The sequence below is a fragment of the Symsagittifera roscoffensis genome, chromosome 6, assembly GCF_963678635.1.
Source record: "Symsagittifera roscoffensis chromosome 6, txSymRosc1.1, whole genome shotgun sequence".
NCBI lineage: Eukaryota > Metazoa > Xenacoelomorpha > Acoela > Convolutidae > Symsagittifera > Symsagittifera roscoffensis.
This window is the reverse complement of record NC_087067.1, coordinates 320884-343184: the sequence shown is the minus strand read 5'-3', so window position 1 is coordinate 343184 and position 22301 is coordinate 320884. Positions and strand designations below refer to the sequence as shown.

At 39.3% G+C, this 22301-nt stretch overlaps 1 protein-coding gene across 1 annotated transcript; it reads right to left on the bottom strand.

Moving 5' to 3' along the window:
• Positions 1 to 1627: 1627 nt before the first annotated feature.
• Positions 1628 to 20614, bottom strand: LOC134848443 (ATP-dependent RNA helicase DDX51-like). The gene is made up of 7 exons (XM_063865904.1): positions 20504 to 20614; positions 20039 to 20190; positions 7784 to 7988; positions 6958 to 7161; positions 6083 to 6660; positions 5041 to 5150; positions 1628 to 2159 (listed from the first exon to the last, which is right to left on the bottom strand). The coding sequence occupies exons 1-7, from the start codon at positions 20607 to 20609 to the stop codon at positions 1922 to 1924; spliced, it is 1593 nt and encodes a 530-aa protein (XP_063721974.1). The 5' UTR covers positions 20610 to 20614; the 3' UTR covers positions 1628 to 1921.
• Positions 20615 to 22301: the final 1687 nt, after the last annotated feature.

Here is a 22301-nt window from a genome sequence, read left to right as displayed (position 1 = left end):
CAATAAACAGTCGTGCAGACATGGTACAGTCTAGTAGTCGGACGCCGTCACGGTTCTGGCTTCCATAACCAAAACCACCGTGTACACTTTCGCAACTTGAGTTGTCCTCGCCAATGTGTCCGTTGAAATCACCACCAACCAGCGGGTTATCGGTCGTTAGCAACTCACATTCAAGGGCATCGTAGAATTGAATTTTCATATCTTCTGTTAACTGGCTTTGTGAGCAATACGCAGATATCAATTTGTAGGGACGATCTTCCAAAATAACCGTAACGGAGACGATGCGGTCGTTGACACGGTTGACCTCCACCACACGGTCCACTTAGTGTTCAACGACAGCAATGCCAACTCCATTTTCTTTTCTTTCCGCCAGACCAGAAGAACTTGTAACCGTTTCCAATCATTCTTGTTCCTGCTCCTTTCCACCGAGTTTCTTGAAGGCAGGCAGCATCAACATTTCGCTCACCAAGTTCTCTTGCTACCTCACCACTCCTTCCAGTCATGGACCCAACGTTCCACGTAGCAACCCGGAACTTGTTTCCTGGCGTGGCAGGCTCTGCAGCCGTCATTTGCCTCAGGGAGTTGCGGGGTGGCAGTGCATTCTTTCTGACGTAGGCCGGCACCGACAACACCCGCGCAGCACTTCGGGGTGTACTGCCCCCTATATTTGCCGGCGTATTCATGATTCAGTAGGTTGAAGCGGAGTTTCACGGCTGGATGCCCTTCCTATCGCCAACTCTCCTCCTTTACCCGGGCTTGGGGAAACATTACTTGCATGCAATGCTTCCGGGCGGAGTTTAACCTCACTAACCATACACTAATTTCGGAAGCTTCATTTAGCGCTGACTTAGCGATAGTTTTTTTTTAAATCAAAAAAGAAAAAATTCATTTTTTGTTTGCTTCTTTTGAAACACGTGCTGTCAATTATGCGTAATTTGCTAATTCTTATGATTATGTGAAATTCTCTTACCACATCACGCACAAATGCGACACTTATTTGAAGAAAATTAAATATTGAATTTATTCTTTGTAGTTTTTATGAATGTGGCACAGCGGTTGCAGATCAGTAAATCGATGTAAAAATAAATCGAAAACGGACGGACCAGATCAGTCAACCGAAAATTCAAGATTCAATTACGTAATCCCAGTAGCTAAAAACTGAGATTTATACAAAATGACAAACTTTTTCCTTAAAACAAAAATTGAATCAAATAATGAAATAAAATAGCTCTTCCCAAGAGCCTCAGTTTTAAAATTACTGTTTCAGTGAAAAATTACTGGCTCAGGGAAAATTTATTCTACAAACCTTTAATTCCGCAATTGATGTAATTATTACATAAATAGGTTTACTGATCTGGTAATTTACTGACACAGCGGTTTACGGTCTGCAACAGCCTATCCATGTTTGGTTTTCAGTTGTCATCAAACATCAATGGAATTTCAGATGAAGCATTATGTTATAATTTTTTTAAATCACAAAGCAATTTGGGCATTAATTTCCATGCCCATATCTTTCGCATACTTTTTGCAACTCCTACACGTCAAATGCCACTCCAAGTCCACTCCCCCTCCCATAACCACAAAAACGGAAACTCTTACTCCAACGTCAGCTCTGATAAAAAGCGAGGGTCTTGAATCTTTCAAATCAGCGCTATATAAATAGTAAAAAGAAAAAGGTAATTAACATCAAGATTCAACCGCTTTTGCAACAAAAAAAAAACAAAACAACCAAATGATTCAATGATTTTGTTCGAAACATAGTTTACTTTAGAAGCCAGAACACCTTTCGTAAGTGCAAACTTATTACAGAGATATTGGGAGTTTTCCACGCAAAATTCCTCGTTGTATACAAAGTTGACCCTAAACTTCAAAATATCACGCAATGAAACAAAATAATAGTTTTGCGCAAAGTTGTCGTGTTTCAGTTTCGTTTGAAATGTCTGCTCCTTGCTTCCGTCTTCAGTTTCTTCAGACTGGCCATGTACTGTGGTTTCATCTGGGCTATGTTGACATCATCGGCTGAGACATTCTCCACCCTTGGCCCCCCTCCACTTCCTCCATTTAGACCCAATTGAGATGAGGTCATGTGGAGAAATGAATCTATCTCGTAGGGAGTCACAATTGAGACAGCAGTGCCATTTCTACCTGCCCGACCACACCTGAACAGAACAGAAATCAGTCCCCTCACTTTTTCTTTATATCTTTCTTTATATCCCCCCCCCAAACAGTCACATTGTGGTACTTTTTGTACGCCATTCAAATTTCAAAGTTCTATTAGTTACTGATTTCTTAGTTTAAAGTTTTCGTACCGCCGAATTCAAGCTACACATGTAAATTACAATGATGTATATTTTTTAACAAATTTATCGGACAACGTTTTAAATTTTTGAATCAATTCTGACCTTGAGACAGTGAAATGGCCTTAAAAAAGCAATCGATTTTTCAAAACTGCATTTGAACTGACATAAGTGCAATGCAAAATGATTGCACTTTTTTGGAAAATTTCATTTTTCCCTTATTTCAAGAGCACAACTGAAAAAAGAAATTCATTCAATAACAATTTGCTATGCAACCTTTCAGAGCGTAAAGGCCGACAAAAAGGCAAACGCGAAACTTCAAAGAATTATTTCGATTTAGTTTAAATTTGAAGGTCAGAATTATTTCAGAAATTTACTACCTTGTCCGAGAAATTTATTGAAAGCTATTTATATTTATATTTAATTGTCGTTGTTGAATGGCAAAGTTTTTTCAATTGTGCTTTTGAAATAAGGAAAAAAATGAAACAGAGCAATCATTTTGCATTGCATGTCAGTTCAAATGCAGTTTGAAAAAATTGATTGCATTTTTAGCGCCATTTCACTGTCTCAAGGTCAGAACTATTTCAAAAACTGAAGACGTTGTCCGATAATTTTATTAAAAGCTATATTGACTGCTGCTACACATGCTGTATTATTAGTGTATATAGCGAGTTGCAAAAAGTTCGGACAGACAGAATTAATTACAAAGAGCAACTGTCTAGACATCAACCGAAATTAAACTAAAATAAGCATAACGTCGAAAGCAGAGTTACGGGATCTACATAACAAGCTCCCTTTTAAGAAAGGGGAGGAGATCGTTAATAAGATTACTTGCAGCAAACTTTCGACCAATCAGAAAGCAGCAAAATTCGAATTTACATACAATGCTCTATCGCAAATTTACTGTTTGTTTCGCTCGAAACCTATAACCACGGCGAGCATTTGCATCCGAAGAGTCAAAATGTTTTATAGTAAAACCTGGATGTTCATCGCAGTCTTTAAAAATTGGGCCAGCATAATCATCGGATAATCGACGATCTCGCATTTTGAAATTGATCTGCAAAAAATTCAAGGTTAATCGGCTTCAGATTTTGCATGCAAAAAAGCGTCGAAAAGCACTGATTGCTTATTTTAATTAATTCTGTCTGTCCGAATATTTTGCTACTATAGAGAGTTGCAAAAAGTTCGGACAGACAAAACTAATTAAAAAGAGCAATCTGCCAATTTGGAGCATTTTTTGCATGCAATTTTTATTATTTAGGTGACTTTGAGACATATAGAGAGTTGCAAAAAGTTCGGACAGACAGAATTAATTAAAAAGAGCAACTGTCTAGACATCAATGGAAATTAAAACTGAAATAAACATAACGTCGAAAGTTCATAAAGCAGAGTTTTCGCTCAAAACCTATAACCACGGCGGGCAATTGCATCCGAAGCGTGTATTGGGAAATCTTGAAATAGGAAAAATATTGCTCAGGATGGCTGATGTTTTTCTGCGATTAGTTTCCAAATTTTGAGTAATTTGATCATCTTCACTTGCGTTTGTTGTTTTTTTTTGAGGGGGCGGGGCGGGGGTGGCCTAATTTGTTGTTTTTTTTTGCTGTTGAAAATAACTCTAGATTTCAATTTTTTAACTAATTTTGCGAACTGTTTTATAGTAAAGTCTGGATGTTCATTGCAGTATTTAAAATTTAGGCTAGCATATCATCGGATAATCGACGATCTTGCTTTTCGAATTTGGTCTGACAAAAAGTTCAAGGTTGTCCGGCGTCACATTTTGCATGCAAAGAAGCGTCAAAAAGCACTGATTGCTCATTTTAATTAATTCTGTCTGTCCGAACTTTTTGCTACTAATTATACTTCCTATCTCAAAAATTAGCTTTTGCATGCAAAATTGTCTGAAAAAGGTCATTTGCTCTTTTTAATTATTTTTGTCTGTCCGAACTTTTTGCTACTAATTATAATTATAGCTCTAACAAATTTATCGCACAACGTCTGAATTTTCTGAAATAATTCTGACCTTGAGACAGTGAAATATAGTTGAAATTACAACCAAATTTTCAAAACTGCACTGGAACAGTCAAAAGAGAAGACCAAACTGATAGCTGTTTTTCAGAGGTCAGTTTTTTGAACAACTTCAAGCCCTCGACTGAAAACAAATTTCTTTCAGCAGCGATCTGACATGTATTTCTCAATAGAAAAAAAAACATGAAACGCTGGCAACAGAGGGCAAACGCGAAACTTCAAAATACTATTTCTAATAAACTTCAGCTCAGAGCTCAGAATTTTTTCAAATTGTTGACACTATCCTTTTCGGTCAGCAAATCTGAACGAGTTTCTTAACCTATGACTGCTCATTTCGACGTCGGAATTCAGTTTTCCATAGTTTCCATGCGTAAGAACTGTTTCCACAAAATTAATTCAATTAAATGGTGTAGTTATTGACCGATTAAATTGCTCAAGGTCACCGGTATTGCCAAAACTTTAGTATTAACTACGAATAAAATGCAAGAAGTTAAAACAGACAAAAGTAATTGAAAAGAGCAATCTGTCAAAGTTTCAAGCAATTTTGCATAAAAATTTAGGTCGTCTTTAGACCTACTTTCTTTACCATAAGTTTCCTATTGAAGGCCTGAATTACTTCAAAAATTAAAGACGTTGTCCGAAGAGTTTGTTAAAAGCTATAAATGAGCGGTTACACTCCCACTGCAAAATATTAAATAAACTTCTTATAAAACTGGACCTTCCGACTCGGTGGACAAATGTGTTTGGGTCTGAATTGTGGTCGTAGATCAAAACCGAGTCAAAGCTCAAGTCAATGCCACGCGCCAACACATCATTCGAAATCACGCCCTAAAACAACTGAATTTTTACTAACGGTTTCTAAAGCAAAACTTACTTTATTCATAAAGCATAATTAACTTTGTTTATGGGGAAAAATTTAATTCCCGAATCCAAAATATTTGATTTCGCAAACGTAAAAAAACTCGATGCGAATAGGCTATAAAATCAGTCAGTTCTGGACAGTTTTAAGAGCATTGATTGATTGAGAATTTTTGCGAATTCGGTCAGCCGCGCATGAGAAAATAGTCCCTACGAGGGTTCCTTTGAACGAATGAAATTAAAACGCACTTAAAAAGAAATCAAAAGTCAAACAGCCTTAAAAACTAAATTTGGTGTGAACAGATTTGTAGACGTTTCCCTTAAAAACACAAAAAAAAATCAGTGTCTTCATTACATTCAATAATATTTAAACAAACGAGCTATGTTAACCTAAGCGGACCACTACCAAAAAATTGAGCATTTACCCTATTCATTGTGACCTGCGAACATTGAAAGTAACTAAATCTTTCCAAATATCTAACAGCTTACCGAAACATTCCGCAAAAACAATAAATTTAAGGTCCAGGGGAGAGAAAACCCATCCTTTTCTGTTACTATGCTCGAAAGACTGCTTTTCTTTAAATGTTTTTAGAAACATGAATTTTATCGATATATTTCATCGATATATGAGCATGATATATTTCATCGATATATGATCCTGATATAAATGAGCATGATATGATATACATAAATTCATCGATATTTGAGCATGATATAGATCAAAACGCGGGCGCAAAAGTTTAAAGAACAGACAGTGTCTTCAGCTGTTTAAAACGAAACGAAGAGACCTATGAGCTATTTCATATAAAAATGGAAACAAATATCGGATGACGAAAATACTAAATCAATCAGTATGCTTTAGATTAAGCCCACAAAATGTATTCAGAAAAAAAAACACTCACATTAATTTCGCCCTTGGAGAATTTCTTGAGCAAACTTGCGTGTTGATTTGGTTTCGCTTTGGATAGAAAACATACGTTGGCATCTCTGCTCATCAAGTTGAAGAGCGAAAACAACTTTTCTGCAGTTTTGCATCCTTTTGTGAAGCAAAGAAAACGACTCAATTTCAGTTCCATCAGGAAATAGAGAAAAATAAGCGGCTTATCCATTTCTTCACAAATTATATACTTGACCGAAATGTTACTCGGAATGAACATCAAATTTCCACCACTTGAAAGCATAGTTTGGCTACTTTTGAAAATGTTTTCAGAGACGATAAGTTTCGGTTTATGCAATTGAAAAGGTTGCAGAACTTCTGTCGATGTCGGAAAGGTTGCGGAGACTAGAATCTTCTGCATTGGAACCCAGTCGTTTCTCAGAAGGTCTTTGAGCTTCCGGTTCCTGGGATCGATTCGAGGCACCGCCGGATCGCCACAATGAATCGAAGTCTCAATTTGCGTGAGCCAATCGAAAGGGTGCATGTTGAACAGCGCATCTGCTTCGTCAATGATGAGAAAACGCAAGTACTTCAGAGAAAAGCCTGAAACAAACGATCATTTTTGATCGAAGATGCTTATACGTCAATCGAAATAAATACTCGGCATCTGATTTCAATAGAAGAATAAAACTATTATCAACTGCAAGTCACATGACTACAATTGCTCACTTTCGATGTTTTTGCCCAAGTTCTAATAGTTTCGAGGACTTCAAGCACCATTAAACTTCAGGTAAAAAAGTGTCTATGCGTTAGTCTTTCATGGATACAGTACTGATGCGAATTTCAAGAACATTTTCGACCACATAGCTAAATCTCTAAAGTATAACTAAATTATCGAACCTTCAGTTGTTTTGAGATGCTCTGCGAGTCTGCCAGGAGTTGCGACCACAATATCCGCAGTTGGGTGGAGTGATTGAGAGAGTGGACACTGTTCTACTAAAGAGGAGGCCTCCTCTTTCAAGGACACATTACTGCTGCCAATCTTCACTACACTCACGCCCAGTTTTGAGGTTAATGTCGAACAGACTGCGAAAATTTGGTCGACTGGAAAACAAAACCTTTTGGTTATAAACAACAAGCATATTTTAAACATTTCTTTAAAATTTTTGCAATTACATTACAGATAATGAGTTTTTTATGAAACATTTTACGTATAGAAGCCCACTTTTCTACGTGTCCTGTTGTTTTATCTTCCCAAGGCGGTTGGCGATGAGCTGAAATACTCTTTCAACAGACATTCCAGAGAACATATTGCGTTAATTTCATTAATAATGTAATGTTTCTGGATAAATGAATTCAAGTTCAAAAGGTGTGACTTAATTCCCTTCTCTTTCAAGAATTTGAACCCCCGGCTACTCATAGGTCCCCCATTTGATACTATTTGACCTAAAATTTTTCTAAACGCGATTTTTTTTGGTCAAAACCTTCCAAAAGTTGCCAATATAACCTTGTTTTGTTATTTTTTGCTTTTAAACAACTTTGTTTTAATATTAGATTTCGAACAATTTTTTTTTGTTATTTTTCAATTTGCTTGGTTATTTTTAATGATATCTTTCAACCTTAGAAAAAAATCGCAAAAACCCATTTTTTCAAATTGATTTGCAAAAACGTCTATGATCGGGAACACTTTGTGTTTCACGCACAACAACCTGCTCTGTTAGTTTACCCAGGTCTTTAGTTGGAGCCAACACCAGTATTTTTGGATGGCCCATCATGTAAGCCCCATTAAGGTTGACAAGGGTGTCCAGGACAGGGAGCATGTACGCCAGAGTCTTTCCAGTGCCAGTTGGAGAACATATACACAGATCACTTTCACACTCTGTTCCGTGCTGGAAGCCAAAGAACCCACCAGCCGAACAGGAGAAACGAATCTGAAGCGAAACTTGATCAAAATTAAAACAATACTTGAAACGAAGGAGACTACAAGAGAGTTTTTATTTTCAATTTTTCCTTATTTTTGGATTTTTAATTTAATTTTCGTAGTCGGAACTCTACAAGCAATCGGATAATCTTGTACGCTTGTAGATTTTTAAATTTAGATAAAAATAACTAAGATTCTAATTATTTAACTACTTGTCATGAGGCGACCTTCGGTACCTCATTATATTCTATTTACTGATGTATTGTCTTATCTAACTGTGTCCTAATTATCTACTTATAGTGCAGTAAATTGATTCAAGGACAAATCTCACCAGCTAAATCGTTTGTCACTTGAGAATCTGAAGTGGTCACTTGCGAGAGCCTTAAGTGTGAAATCTAGTCATATAAACATTAAAACATTAAACAATACTTCAATTCTGGATTCGTTAATCATTAATTCATTACTCTATTCTATCTATTTATATATCATATCTAATTCAATATTCGAATTTTACAGTACCGTTTTCCCTACTCAAACTGAGGGAAATCTCATGGCGCAGCCAGCAGTTCCTGTGAATGAAGACAGGACTGACCTACTCGGAATACCACCCTTTTGGGCGAGAACATCGGTTAACCCACCTTTCATTTGGGAGACTTGGGTGGGACAATTTTTTTTGGCCGTGAGTCTCAAAGACAACATTTCACCGGGGGAGTTACTAGTTGCCCCAGCAGAGTTGGTGGATGAACCCTACCCAAAGCACCGAGTGCTGAAGAAAATGCAGCAGATGTGGCCAATAGGAACCTCCGAATTGCAGCAGCTAATAGAAGAATCGATGAGTACAATCAAGAGAGGCGAAGGAAAGGACCGCGCATTGGACATAACTGGTGTTACCATGAGGCAGAGGCGCGTTTGAAATCGCGACTTTTCTTCGCACTGGGAAATGAGGGAAAAAACAATTTTTGGATTCTTACCCTCATTTGGACCTCAATACTAGCTCTTTCATTGATTTTCACAAGTGTTGTGAGGATGTTTTCAAGGCAGAGCGGGACTACACAGTCGAAAGGATTAAGCTGTATAATACAATTTTCATACAGGATAATGACTCATTATCATCATTTTACGCCCGACTTAGCGCTCAAACTGCGTTGTGTAATTGGCCGATTGATCAGGAAAGAGCAACATTGAAAGACTTGTTTATTGGCCGCATTCGCGATGTGGAGGTTCAGAGGCAATTAATCAGAGCAAAAGCTAATCTTGATGATACTCTACAACTGGCTTTGGAGAATGAGAAAGGGGCCAAAACATCAGAACAATTTCAGAAATTGCTCCCACATAACAACGCTACTTCTAATACTACAAACTCTATTCGAGTCAAGCAGGAATCAACTTCGTCAGTACAACAATTTAAGAGTAAAGGAAATAGTAGCCGGGGAGGAGGTGTAAACCGTCCTAACCAACGACAAAATCAAAAAAAAAACATGTTATTTTTGTGGTAACCCGTTTTCTTTGGAACATCGCCGGTCGTGCCCGGCTAGAGAAGCTACTTGCAATGCCTGCAAAAAGAAGGGTCATTTTGCTAAGGTGTGTAACACTACGAGACGATGCGTTAACATGATACAAAATGAAGAGATGTCTACTGATCAAGAGTGTAATTTAATTGATGTTAATGGTGACAGCGAGCCGGAATATGGGATCATGGCGATAGACGTTGTGCAGATTAACAATGTGAACTTCTAAAGACAGCGGGAGGACAACCAAGGAGCCTCAGCATTCAGTTACGTTCCGGTAACTCTTTCTTCTATTCTACGGTGGACACTAGCAGTCCCGTATCTTTCTTAAACAAGAAAACGGCGGATATACTCATGAAGCGGATTCCCAACGTTAAATTTAAGGACATCGCGAGACACCCTCTAGACGTTACTTATGTTGACTATAACAAGAAACCAATTAAACTTTTTGGTTCTCTGGAAATCCCTATTACATCGAAGGGATGGAAAATCGAGAATGCGTGTTTCCTGGTTTCCGAAAATCGTACTCGAAAATTACTCGGGTTGAACCTTCATGAGAAATTGGGAATTGAAACGGTGCAACGCAGACCGGCAGAAGTTAGCTACGCGGAGGAAGATCAGGAATTGGACCCGACCTCAAAGTTCTGGAGGGACCACTTTGTCAAAAGGTACCCTAATGTATTCAGCAGGCTGGGGAGGTCGAAAAACCATAAAGTATTCACTAATTTTAAAGACCCGTTGGTGCCCAGACAAGTTAAAGGCCGAAAAGTTCCTATACATTTACAAGATCGGGTCACGGCTGAGATTAAAAAGTTAATTATAGACAAGCACATTGAAAAGTTAGAAAAGTGTACTACGGATCATTTCATCGCACCCATAGTCCTAACAGCAAAGAAAGACGGGTCTATAAAACTCGCGTTGAATGCTAAGCCCATGAATGCCCAAATCTGGCAAAACAAATATCAAATGCCTAATATGCATGAATTGATCGACTCGGCGGCTCAAATCATAACTAGAGACACACCTGGGGAGGTGTGGTTTACTTCTCTGGACCTTAAATACGCTTTCAGTCAATTACCTTTATCGGAACTAACCAGTGGTCATTGTAACTTTAGTATTTTGTGCGGAGAGGCAACTGGCACATATCGATTCAAGACTGGTTTCTACGGACTGAAGGACATGCCTACGGAATTTCAGAAAGCGATGGACTGTACGTTACAAGGGTTGGAAGGTGTCATATGTTACCTCGATGATATACTGGTTGTCACTAAAGGAAGAGTTGAAGATCATAATGTACTAGTCGAAAGAGTGATGAATCGATTGGATGAAGAAGGATGGGCGTTGAAACTTAGTAAATGTGAGTTTTCAGTTAACAAGCTAGTCTGGTTAGGGTATAAAATCGATGAAACCGTTACGCTCCGAAATTCTCAAAAATAGAGGCAATCAAATCCCTGTTGCCACCCAAAACTCTTAAACAGTTAAGATCGTTTATGGGTACACTCAATCATCTTCAACGTTTCATCCCGGATTTGCACAAATATACAGTCGCATTTAGAGCTTCGCTAAAAGCGGAGAATAAAAAATCCTTTTTGTGGGGGGAAGAGCAAACGATTGCGTTTCAGAAGATCTTATACCTCATCGCAAACATCCCTAATTTGTTTCACTACGATGCTTCGAAAGCTTCGCGAGTTAAATGTGATGCAAGTCATAGCGGGCTGGGGGCTTGCTTGGAACAAGAAGTAGAACCAAATGTTTGGGCCCCGATTGCGTTTGCCTCTAGGTTTGTAAACTCCGCGGAAATCAAGTATAGTACCAATGAGTTAGAGCTTCTGGCTATTGTATGGTCGTGCGAACATTTCCTTACATATTTACTTGGTAAACGTTTTCTTATTTTAACCGATCATAAGGCCATCATTTCCGCCCTCAATGAAACGTATGGTAAAAAGTCTTATCAGTCACGACTCTCTCGCTGGGCGGACCGCCTCATTCCGTTCGACTATCAAATCGAACATATACCCGGTTCCTCACTAGGCATCGTCGATTATATGTCTAGATACCCGACTTTTGAAGCACCATTGCCACCATCGCATGACGAATTATTTGTCATTAAATCCATTCAAGCTTTTCACAATGCTTTAAATTTGATTTGTACTCAATCCAAACCTCAAATAGTGCCGGTGGGGCAAATTTCAAATTATAACCAGTTTCCACCAATCAGATCGTTTGGTGAAACTGGAGGCAACATTAGCTACCTCTTAACTAATACAACAGACCAATCAACGTTCGATTCATCTGACAATCACGTTGTTGCAAACAGTTCAGTTCGTCGCCTCTAGAGGGCGTCGCGAATAGTACTCAATCTGTTAATCAATCTCAAAAGGATATGCTAATTTATCGTCATAATTCCTCGCCACTAGAGGGCGTTAATTCATGCTCTCAGTCAACTAGCCAATCATATGGTCGTATGCAAAATCGAGAGTATATATCACCGTCGCGAGAGGTCGACTTTTCATGCTCTGGTACTCTCGACCAATCACAGCACAGTATGCAAATGAGATACGCTAAACGGGAAGTTTTTGCTCAAACTCTTTGTCTCCGACCTTACAACTTAGAAATCAGTCACGATATGGATACTTCAATTAATCTTGCTCAAAACACTACTCTTAACTCTACTCTAAATAACTCAAATACTTCTACTAATACTATTGACTTTGCAAATAATACGATCGAACAAACAAATCTCCTCAATTTTGTTGAAAATTTTTCTACAAGTTCCCCTAATTTTCGCACCTCCAGTCAACTAAGACCCAGACTATCTACAGTTCGCCCTAGGGATCGCCCGAGCCGTATTGATCAAATACGTACCCGACACATTGCCAGGCAGAGACATTCTCGAGAACGTTTCGTGGTTACTCGAGGACAAACGACGCAAAAGGCCCTCACTCACTTCCTCGATAAGTGCCGGAGGCAGCGGCTAACGAGACAGGCCAGACGAGGAGAGATACTTCGAATGGGGGTTAATGCCATCAATAACCACAAACCGCTGGTCACTCAGGACAAAAAGAAGGTGGTCGGATTGCCGGGACTGTTCGATGTGGATCTGTTGGGAGAGCTGACATGGGAAGACCCGTTCCTCGGACCGATGAGAACTGCGATCATCAATAAGGCTGTGCAATCCTTTAACAAACTGGGGCGTACATGGCCCAATTCTGGACGAAAGCGGCGGTGGTGAACAACTGTCCTGATAGACAACAAACTAGCCATACCCGAAAAGTTACGAAGTGCTATTCTGATTCGACTTCATCGCTCGCACCCAGGCCATGCGGCCATGATGGACGCCTCGGCGTATATTTGGTGGCCATTTCTTAATCGCCAAATCGTGAATGTCTGCGAAAAATGCCCGGAGTGTACTCTACTTGGTAAGAACATCAAAACTTCCGCGACTTATAACTCAGCTAAGCCGTTACCAACGTTGTCAGCTCCAAATCAAGAATTGCAACTTGATTTCGCGGGTCCGTTAATAGATGATAAGAAGGGGAAAATCTACATTTTAGTCGCCATAGATCGTTTTTCTAAGTTCCCCTCGGTGATGTTAACTAAATCAACTAGTGCAAAAAAAAATAGTCAAAATTTTGCGATCATATATTCGTAATCATGGTATACCAGAAAGCATTAGGACAGATCACGGATCTGGGTTTCACTCTGACGTCGTTAAAGAATTTTGCAAAATGAGAGGCATTAAACACATCCTCACAGCGGTGGGGGATCACTGGAGTTGTGGGCTGGTGGAGAGATCGATCCAGACCATAAAACGGAAGTTAGGAACAGAAAAATTAGATCCTAATTTTAAAAATCTGAAGTCAACTTTACAACAAACTATCGACGATATTCGGAAAACTAAGCATTCTACGTTAAAAGTATCTCCTTTTGAGTTACACTTTGGGAGGAAGCCCAACACTGAGTTTTCATTAGCACGTGATAATGTTGTTCATTCCTCTACTTCAGCGCAAGGACTAGAAAGGAACCTCCTAACTCCGGAGCAGCGTTCAAGCCAGGATTACAGCCGCGATAGGGCTAAAGTTGTACCCAGAGGAGCGTCACACAGCCCAGAAATCCCCTATAAGTTCAAGCCACTCTTTGGTGTGGGTGAGCGTATAGCGGATAGTCAACCGTATAAAGCTTTGGAGAACCTTGCGAAGGCAGCTAACACCTGGAAGCAGTGGAAACGGAATATGCCTCCACAACAAGGACAAGATCTTCTCCGTGAACTGGCGGCTCGGAATAGCGACCTCGCAAACTCGCTGAAATCAGGGATCACAAAGGGAACCCTACGCTTTTACGATAACGCCCGCGATACGTCAGCACCAACACTCTCGCATTCACAGAGAATGAACGTGTCGTCCTCTTCGAGGCCCAAAAAACTCTCAAAAACACGTAAATTAGAAAAATTAGTTTTACAAGATCCTCTAAGAGTCAAAATCTTTTGGAAAGTTCTTGATCGAAAATCGGGAAAACCTCTGTTCAAACTAGCAAAAATCAAGATTACTCGTGTTACGGATCATACTTACATTACCGACAAAGGGAAAGTCTATCGAAAAAATCACTTAAGCCTAAGACATAATTTTAACCACCCTAAGTTTTCAGCTACGCCTGGCACAGTGGGAGAACGCTTGCAGCGACGAATTGCTCCTAGGCCCCAATCTCAACTATCTACTACTCCAGCTACACGGCAGACAGATGAACCTTTAAAGGGCAAGGTGATCGACTTAACAGCAGAGTCATCAAGCGAGGACTCATTGATCACTGGTCCCCAGCTAGAATTGGTGGAGGCACCGGTTACAACGCCTCAAGGATTGGCTCCCGTGATCGTTACATCGCAAGCTCCGATCACCAACTCTCCAACTTATCCCGCTTTGACATCTCCTACAGGGGCGTTAGCAACACCCCAGGATCAGCCAGAGACTTCTGACACGGCAGCAAAGGACACAGCGGCTACTGGCCATTTGGAGGTCGACAATCCTACCTCCCAACCTTCGAGCGAGTCTAATAGGTCATCTAATCGGTCTAAGAAACCGACGAGGTTTTATGGAGATCCTCTTCGCCATTCAGTTAAGAGTGTAACTGATTCCGACCCTGCAGAGCCTTCGCCACAACAACCAAACACCGATCAAGTCATCACTACGCCGTTCACCCTGATTGTTCGAAAAGTACCGTTTCCCAGAACTAAGGAGCAAACTGCTCCGTTTAAGAAAACTAGAATCGAAGAGCATGACAAAACTTCTCGAACTTTGCTATATTGGCCTATTGTTTGGGTTATCACTGACCACTTATTGTGCTTAATTCTTTCTCTCTATTCTGCCTGATTCATTCCCAAATTTATACTAAGATAAATTTTTTCTAGAGGGGGAAGTGTCATGAGGCGACCTTCGGTACCTCATTATATTCTATTTACTTATGTATTGTCTTATCTAACTATGTCCTAATTATCTACTTATAGTGCAGTAAATTGATTCAAGGACAAATCTCACCAGCTAAATCGTTTGTCACTTGAGAATCTGAAGTGGTCACTTGCGAGAGCCTTAAGTGTGAAATCTAGTCATATAAACATTAAAACGTTAAACAATACTTCAATTCTGGATTCGTTAATCATTAATTCATTACTCTATTCTATCTATTTATATATCATATCTAATTCAATATTCAAATTTTACAATACCGTTTTCCTTACTCAAACTGAGGGAAATCTCACTACTTAAGATTAATTAACAAAAGATAGGTGCTGATGAAAATGCATGTGCTAATGATGCATTGTGGCGGTAAACTCAAAAACCAAAAATCCAGAAAACCAAGAACTAGATTACCAGCTTGATATAATTGGATGCTAATAGTGCATCAGTTACGCCTGCTCTAGGTGTGATTATCTTTAGTGCAGTCATAACCTTCACGCAGGATTAAGCTTAGAGTTAAGATCGCTTCTCCCCCACACAGTTTGATATGAGCCCCCCCCCCCGCACAACTCTCTTTTCCTCTGTGACCGTTGCTTATGCGTCTGATTAAGTCCTTTCTATTTGGATTCATTAGTCCGTAATATGATATACACCATTTTCTATATACCGTAGTATGGTATATACTATTACGCCTGCACTAGGGGGTGATTGCCTTTAGTGCAGTCATAACCTTCAAGCAGGATCAAACTTAGGGTTAAGCTCGCTTCTCCCCCACACAGTTTGATATGAGCCCTCCTCCCCCCGCACAACTCTCTTCTCCCCCCCACTCAATTTGGGAAGAGCTCCCCCCGCACACTTTGAGAAGAGCTCCTCCCGCCAAACTCACTTCTCCCCCGTGACCGTTGCTTATGCGTCTGATTTAGTCATGTCTATTTGGATTCATAAGTCCGTAATATGGTATATACCATTTATATATACCGTAATATGGTATATACCATTTCGCCTGCACTAGGGGTGATTACCTTTAGTGCAGTCATAATCTTCAAGCAGGACTAAACTTAGAGTTAAGCTGTCTTCTTCCCCCACACAGTTTGGAAGAGCTCCACCAGCGCAGTTTCAGAAGAGCTCCTCCCGCACAACTCTATTCTCCTCCGTGAGCCTTGCTTATGCGTCTGATTAAGTCCTGTTTATTTGGATTCATTAGTCCGTAATATGGTATACACCATTTTATTTATACAATAATATGGTATATACCATTACGCATGCACTAGGGGGTGATTGCCTTTAGTTCAGTCATAACCTTCAAGCTGGATTAAATTTAGGGTTAAGCTCTCTTCTCCCCCACACAGTTTGAGAAGAGCTCCTCCCTCCCGCACAACTTTCTTCTCCCCCGTGGCCGTTGCTTATGCGTCAGACTTAACCTGTTTATTTGGATTCATAAGTCCGTAGAATGGTATATACCATTTATATATACCGTAAAATGGTATATACCATTCCGCCTGCACTAGGTATGATTACCTTTAGTGCAGTCATAACCTTCAAGCAGGATTTAATTTAGGGTTAAGCTCGTCTCCCCTACACAGTTCAAGATGAGCTCCCCCCGCACAGTTTGAGAAGAGCTACTCACGCACCACTCTTGTCCCATGTGACCGTTGTTTATTCGTCTGATTTAGTCCGGTTTATTTGGATCCATAAGTCCGTAATATGGTAAATACCATTTGGTTTCGACTTCTTCATTTTTCGGTAACTTTCGTAGATAGCAATTTTGTAGATAACTTTGTATGCATTCGTCGTATTTGATGTACATTTGCGGATTTTCTCCAAATTGTAATGAAAAATGTCGTAAATCTGCCCGGACTATTTATTGATTATTCGGTAAATACGAGTCCTTAGCCCGTAGACGACATCTTGTCTCGTATCTTCCGTCTGGTAGCCGACAGCATATTTTGCGCGAAATTTCTTTTTCTCGTTTGACTTCCTCGTATATTCCGCCTGCTAGTCGACAGCAGATTCCCCGCAAAATTTCGTTCGCCCGCGAGGCTTCCTCTTGGGTCTTCATAAAAGGTCTTTGCATGCTGAAGGTGAATTAGTTTTCCACCAATGAGATGCTACGTCGAAAAAGCTGTTGTAACTGTCCAGATATGACTCACCAAATTTGGGACATGATCTATATCGAACTATATTGATGTTTAGTTGTTGCCTGAGGTCCAAAGAGAGCCCATCCAAGTTTGACATTACTCATGCTTTGCAAGCCCAAATTTTGTTCGAAATGGTGGGATCGAATGGAATTTGTCTTGTCCAATGAGTATTGTAACTTCCTTCGAGCCCAATTTTGAAATGCCAGTTTACTTTGTACTGTGTCAGTATTTCGGCTGGATGATGTTGAAGTGTTGGTAAGAAAAACTGATCCACTGCATAAGCGTTTTTCAAGTCGAAACTTTGATATCTGTGTAGCTGTTGCATAAAATTTTTACATCTGAGCTATTGGCCGCCTGAAGACAAATTGCTGTTAATCCAGCTTTTAAAGCTTCTATTTGCTTGCTGTTTCATTCGAAGTATTAGTCCGAAAAGCCATAGATATTGATTTCTCGCTCCTTTCAGTGAAGAATCACTGGTAGAATGTCTAGTAGATACACCATTGCCGCCGTTATATTGTCTGTAGTTTCATGAGCTCTGTATTAAACATCGATGACATTGGAGATCAACTTTTGATGATGTAGTCTGAAGAATGGCAATTGATTATTAGAGACGATCACGGGATCTGTGCCCCACTTCCAATAGTTGATACAGAGATTTAGTTGTTGTACTACCACCCAGCGATGATTAGTTGCTTTGGAGCTGATCATTGGTCAAGGCTTTAGATCATGATCTCCGTCGTTGAAGAAACAGAAAATTCTCTGGTTGGAACCATTGTTATTGAAGATGGATGCGTTCATGGACCCATGTCTGTTGCAACTCTGATATCATCGCTTTTGTTGATCTGACGTTTTATTGGAATACTGTCGCTTGATACCGTACCTAGGTCATATTAAAGACGACCTCTCATATATTTCTGCCAAGGTTCGTATCTAGTTATTGAAATATTTCAGAGATGGATGGAAGAACGAGTTTGTTTCATTTTACGTGCTCATTCTATGATCACTTCTCAGCAGCATGTAAAAGTACAGATCGGAAAGAAATCCCAGTTTCTCAAGCGATTATTTGCTGTAATTATTTGAGCATTATCTATCAGTGTTTCGAGTTTTCCTAGGAGAAATCGTGGAAACCAGATGATTCTGTTGATTAAGCTGTTGACCATTGATGTATGATAGCGGAGAGGTCATCGTAACTCTCCAACTACTCTCTCAAACAAATTGCGAATGCAAACAAACCCTTATGTAAAGCTTTCGCTCTTGCAGCGAGTAATCCATGCAAGTAAGCTGATTTTCGAATGCTGCTGAGTGGTGTTTCTGTAACAAAAAAGTTGAAACGATTATATCAATCTACAATCAATCTTTGGATCTCCACCAAAGTTATCCACGTTGGTTTTTTGTAGAGAATCATTGTATTGAAACCTCCAAAAAATCCAAAGTTTGCATTGGACACTGATGGCATCAGGGTTCCACAAAAAATTGACCGAAGCATCCGTTGTCCCCAATCGTATTCAAGCTAAGTCTTTGATAAAAACATCCTTCTCACTTAAGGTATCCGCAACTTCTTTTCGTTCTTCTGCTGCGTGTTATCGTCTACTTTGCTGCCTGTAAACTGGGTTGGAGTAGTTTGTCGAAACGCACGGAGACAGTTAATCGTTACTTGTTCCTCTGCTGCTTATTTGCAATGTTGACGTGGTACTAGTCGCCGCTCTTTCCCTGTCCGTTGTTCTCTTCCTGTTTTCTTTGTTGCGCCTCGCGTTCAGCTTCTTCAGCTGTCTAAATAAGCTTTTGTGATTTGAGATAATATCTGTGAATTCGTCATGATATTACATTTAAAGTGTTGCGAGTAGTTCGTTTCCTCGAGTATTTATAAGCTCTCGGATGCCGCTTGCTGTTTTTATTTTATATCATCCAGTTCGTGTTGTTCCAGAGCTTTCGCAAATCTTTTTTTGTCCTCCAAAATCATTGTTTGGAATTTTTTTTGCGCGCTTGAATACTTCCTGAACTGCACTTGATGGCATAATGATTACCAATCTCCAGTACAGAACCTGTTGATGATTTTGTTTTCTAGGCGCTCACATGTGTAATGCTGCGTAGTCCGACGTCACTGTCCTGGTCCAATTGTCGTTTGTGGTGTAGCTGGGTTGATTTCATGATGTGATCAAAGTCCTTTTGTGTTTTCGTATTCGCCGTAGTAGTCGAAGAGGGCTCCAGATATGGGTGTTTCTCGTTTCCAGTTCGTCCTCGTCGCGGTCACCACTGTACGGAGGGTAGAGCTCAACTTTACGTTTAATCCTACCAGTAGGTTAAGACTGCAATCGCCGCTATTGTAGGTGTAACTGATACCCTATTAGTCTCCTATGATACCAACCAAACAACCTACTATTCCTAAAGGATTTTATTGTGTGCCAATCAGATAGAATGAGTATGAATACTGGATTAGGAATCAATTGTTTCTCCTTTCTCTGAATTGCTCGAAACGGATCATAATTTCTATCTATTTCAAACAAGAATAAAAGGGTAGAAGTTGAGCAGTTGCATGTTACTGAATTCAAGAATCAATCATTGCTTGGTTTTCTAGCGCTTTGATTTTACTATCACAAAGAATCATCAGCACACGATTTAAAGGGATGCCGTACCTCTCAGGTATTCTACCCGTGGCTATCCAAAGGGTCCTTAACTTTTGTTTTTCAGACCGATACTTTTTTAAATTTTCGTTAAAATGCACTATAATTGAGGTAGCGCCCAATAAAAGGCAATTTTTAGGTCGAGACCTGCAAAAATATTGCCCTAAAACGTAATTGTTGGCATGCTGTTTTCAAAAATTTGCCTGCGGCTCCGAGAAATTAGCAAAATAGGGGCTGCATATCATTTCGGTATAGTTCATAAAATCAGTTAGGTCGACCTGAAAAATTTAAATCTTGTATTGACACATTTTATATAACTAATAGTGTTCTTGTATTGTTGTGTTACCTTTTTTAACATGATTTTCTGCAGTTCAAACAGTCTTTCACATCCCATGGCACGAACTCCTCCAGCTAATTGGGGCTGTGAGACATTGTGAGCTGTGAAATCATCTTGTTCGCCATTTGTGTCCATACATGTGGATGATTCAGCTTCTGGTCCTGTGGGTGACCGTATTTATGGGTGACCACTTCGAAAAAATTTAGTCCTTGCAAAAACACATTTTGGCATCAAAATTGGTGAACTGTCAGATCAGATATTTAGTTTTTTTTCCAGCAAAATTACAATGAGCATTAATTAAAAACACAGATTATCCCGTTATCTTCCCTCTCTCTGCTCTTAAATTAATTATTTTCACGTAAAATTTATATGGTAGGATAACTTAAAAAGCAGGATAAAGTAACATTTACAAGTGTAATTAAAAAGCAGAAGTTTTTTCTTTCTCCAAAAAATCACAGCAGATCAAGTGGTCACTCTGGTGACAGATGAGTTGTGAGAACACAGTGTCAGGCTTGGTGAACCACAGCGAGTCAGCTGCCGACTCATCATCTTCAACGTCTTTACAGTCCATAGAACCCATCACAACTCCTCAAAAAGAAAGTGTCTGGTGAAAGTCAAGAGCAACACAGTTGACAACTTTGGTCTGTCAAGGTTGCCCATTTGGTTTATGTTCTCTGTTTCATTCAAAACCTTACGGAAGCATCTAAACATTTTACGGAAGCATCTAAACATTTTACGGAAGCATCTAAACATTTTGGTCTAATTCTTTCATCTTTATATTCGGCCAAACTTTTGACACTTTTGCTATTCAAAAAGAGGAAGGAAATATAGCGTGGTGCGGGTTGTTCCTGTGATTCGAATACCTCAACGCAGACCTGTAGGTGTTCGAGTGATATAATATCAAGGAGCTTGCCGTTGTGATTTGCGTTATAAACTAATTTTTCAAAAAAATATATGTGTCGGGAAGAACTGCTCTCAGACTGATTTAGCTTCGAAATCTAGTTTAGAAACGAACTATCTGATTTTACTGCTTCCGCAGCTATTCTTACCATAATCTTGACACAGAGGCGAAGCGGAGCTTCGCAACATTTGCGATGCAATAAAAACACTGCATTACATACGTTGAATGAAAAATTAAGGAAGTCATGTTTATGAAACATTACAAAAATCATATCTGTTGTTGGCGAGCGTCAATTAGACAAAAAAGTAGGGTCGACCCTCATTAAGCTGGAAAAGAAACTGTACTCATAAAAATTTTCAAGCCACAAGATTTATGAAGTCAATAACTTTAAGACACATCCCTCCTGAAAAAGCATTTGAAAATTCGCCCATGAAACTACGCAATATAAAATGATTAAGCCGATAAAGCGTAAGCTGAACACGTTTAAGCAAACAAAATGAATAAACTATTAAAAATCTGAGTTAAAAAATTACAACCACAGAACGACTTTCAGTTATAGTTAAAATTGGGGGCCTTGTCAAAGCTAGAGGTACCTGTTCGATATTTTTTAGATTACCTTTTACCGACTAGGTATGAAATGCGTTATCTTTTAGTTGCTTTTATTCTAAAACGAGTAATTAGCCCGAGTCTAGGGTAGATAAATGTTATCTCTAGGGGATATACACGTTCTCACAAATGAACTTAAAATGAAATTGGGTAGGGGTTAGTGAACTTTCATAATGAATAGTGAACCGGTGACTGCCAAGCCACTTATACCGGAAAGATTCTCATTTCCTGTTTTGTCGATATAATTATAGAACCCAGATTTGTCCGGGTAGTTTTCGAGAAGAAAGAAAAATTTTGCAAAAACTTGTAAAACGGCGAAAACTTCAGAATGTGGAAGTTTCCGAGTCATGAAATATTTTCTGGTAGAAGTTAAAAAGAATCCAAAAAACGGTCAACAAATTAATCAAATTGATTTTTTCAAGTGTTATAGCTTTTTTCTCTACAAAAAGTAGGGGGTACCAGCGTATGCAGCTAAAAACTCTACAAACTGTTTCTTCGATTGAATCAATTTCTGAGAAATGGCAGGGTAGTTTTCGCGCAAAGTCAAAGTTCAAACTTTTTTTTCATGAACCCAAAATCTGAAGTTTTGAGGGTAGTTTTTAAGAAACAAGTACCAAAAAAAGCGTGCGTTCTTTCTATTGGAACAACTTTTTCTAAAGTCGGTACGTTAGTTTTTGAGAAAAACTAAAATTTTAAAGAAAAATGAAAAGTTTCCTAATCGATAAAAAAAATTGAAAAAAGCAAATCCCATACATTTTCATAATA

Coding starts and splice junctions, on each gene's coding strand:
- LOC134848443 (XM_063865904.1), bottom strand. CDS start 20,609: ATGGGTTCTATGGACTGTAAAGACGTTGAAGATGATGAGTCGGCAGCT. Junction 20,191..20,503: donor ACAACTCATCTGTCACCAGA/GTGACCACTTGA, acceptor GGTCACCCACAG/GACCAGAAGCTGAATCATCC. Junction 5,151..6,082: donor TCTCCAAGGGCGAAATTAAT/GTGAGTGTTTTT, acceptor CAGTTGTTTTAG/GGCGTGATTTCGAATGATGT.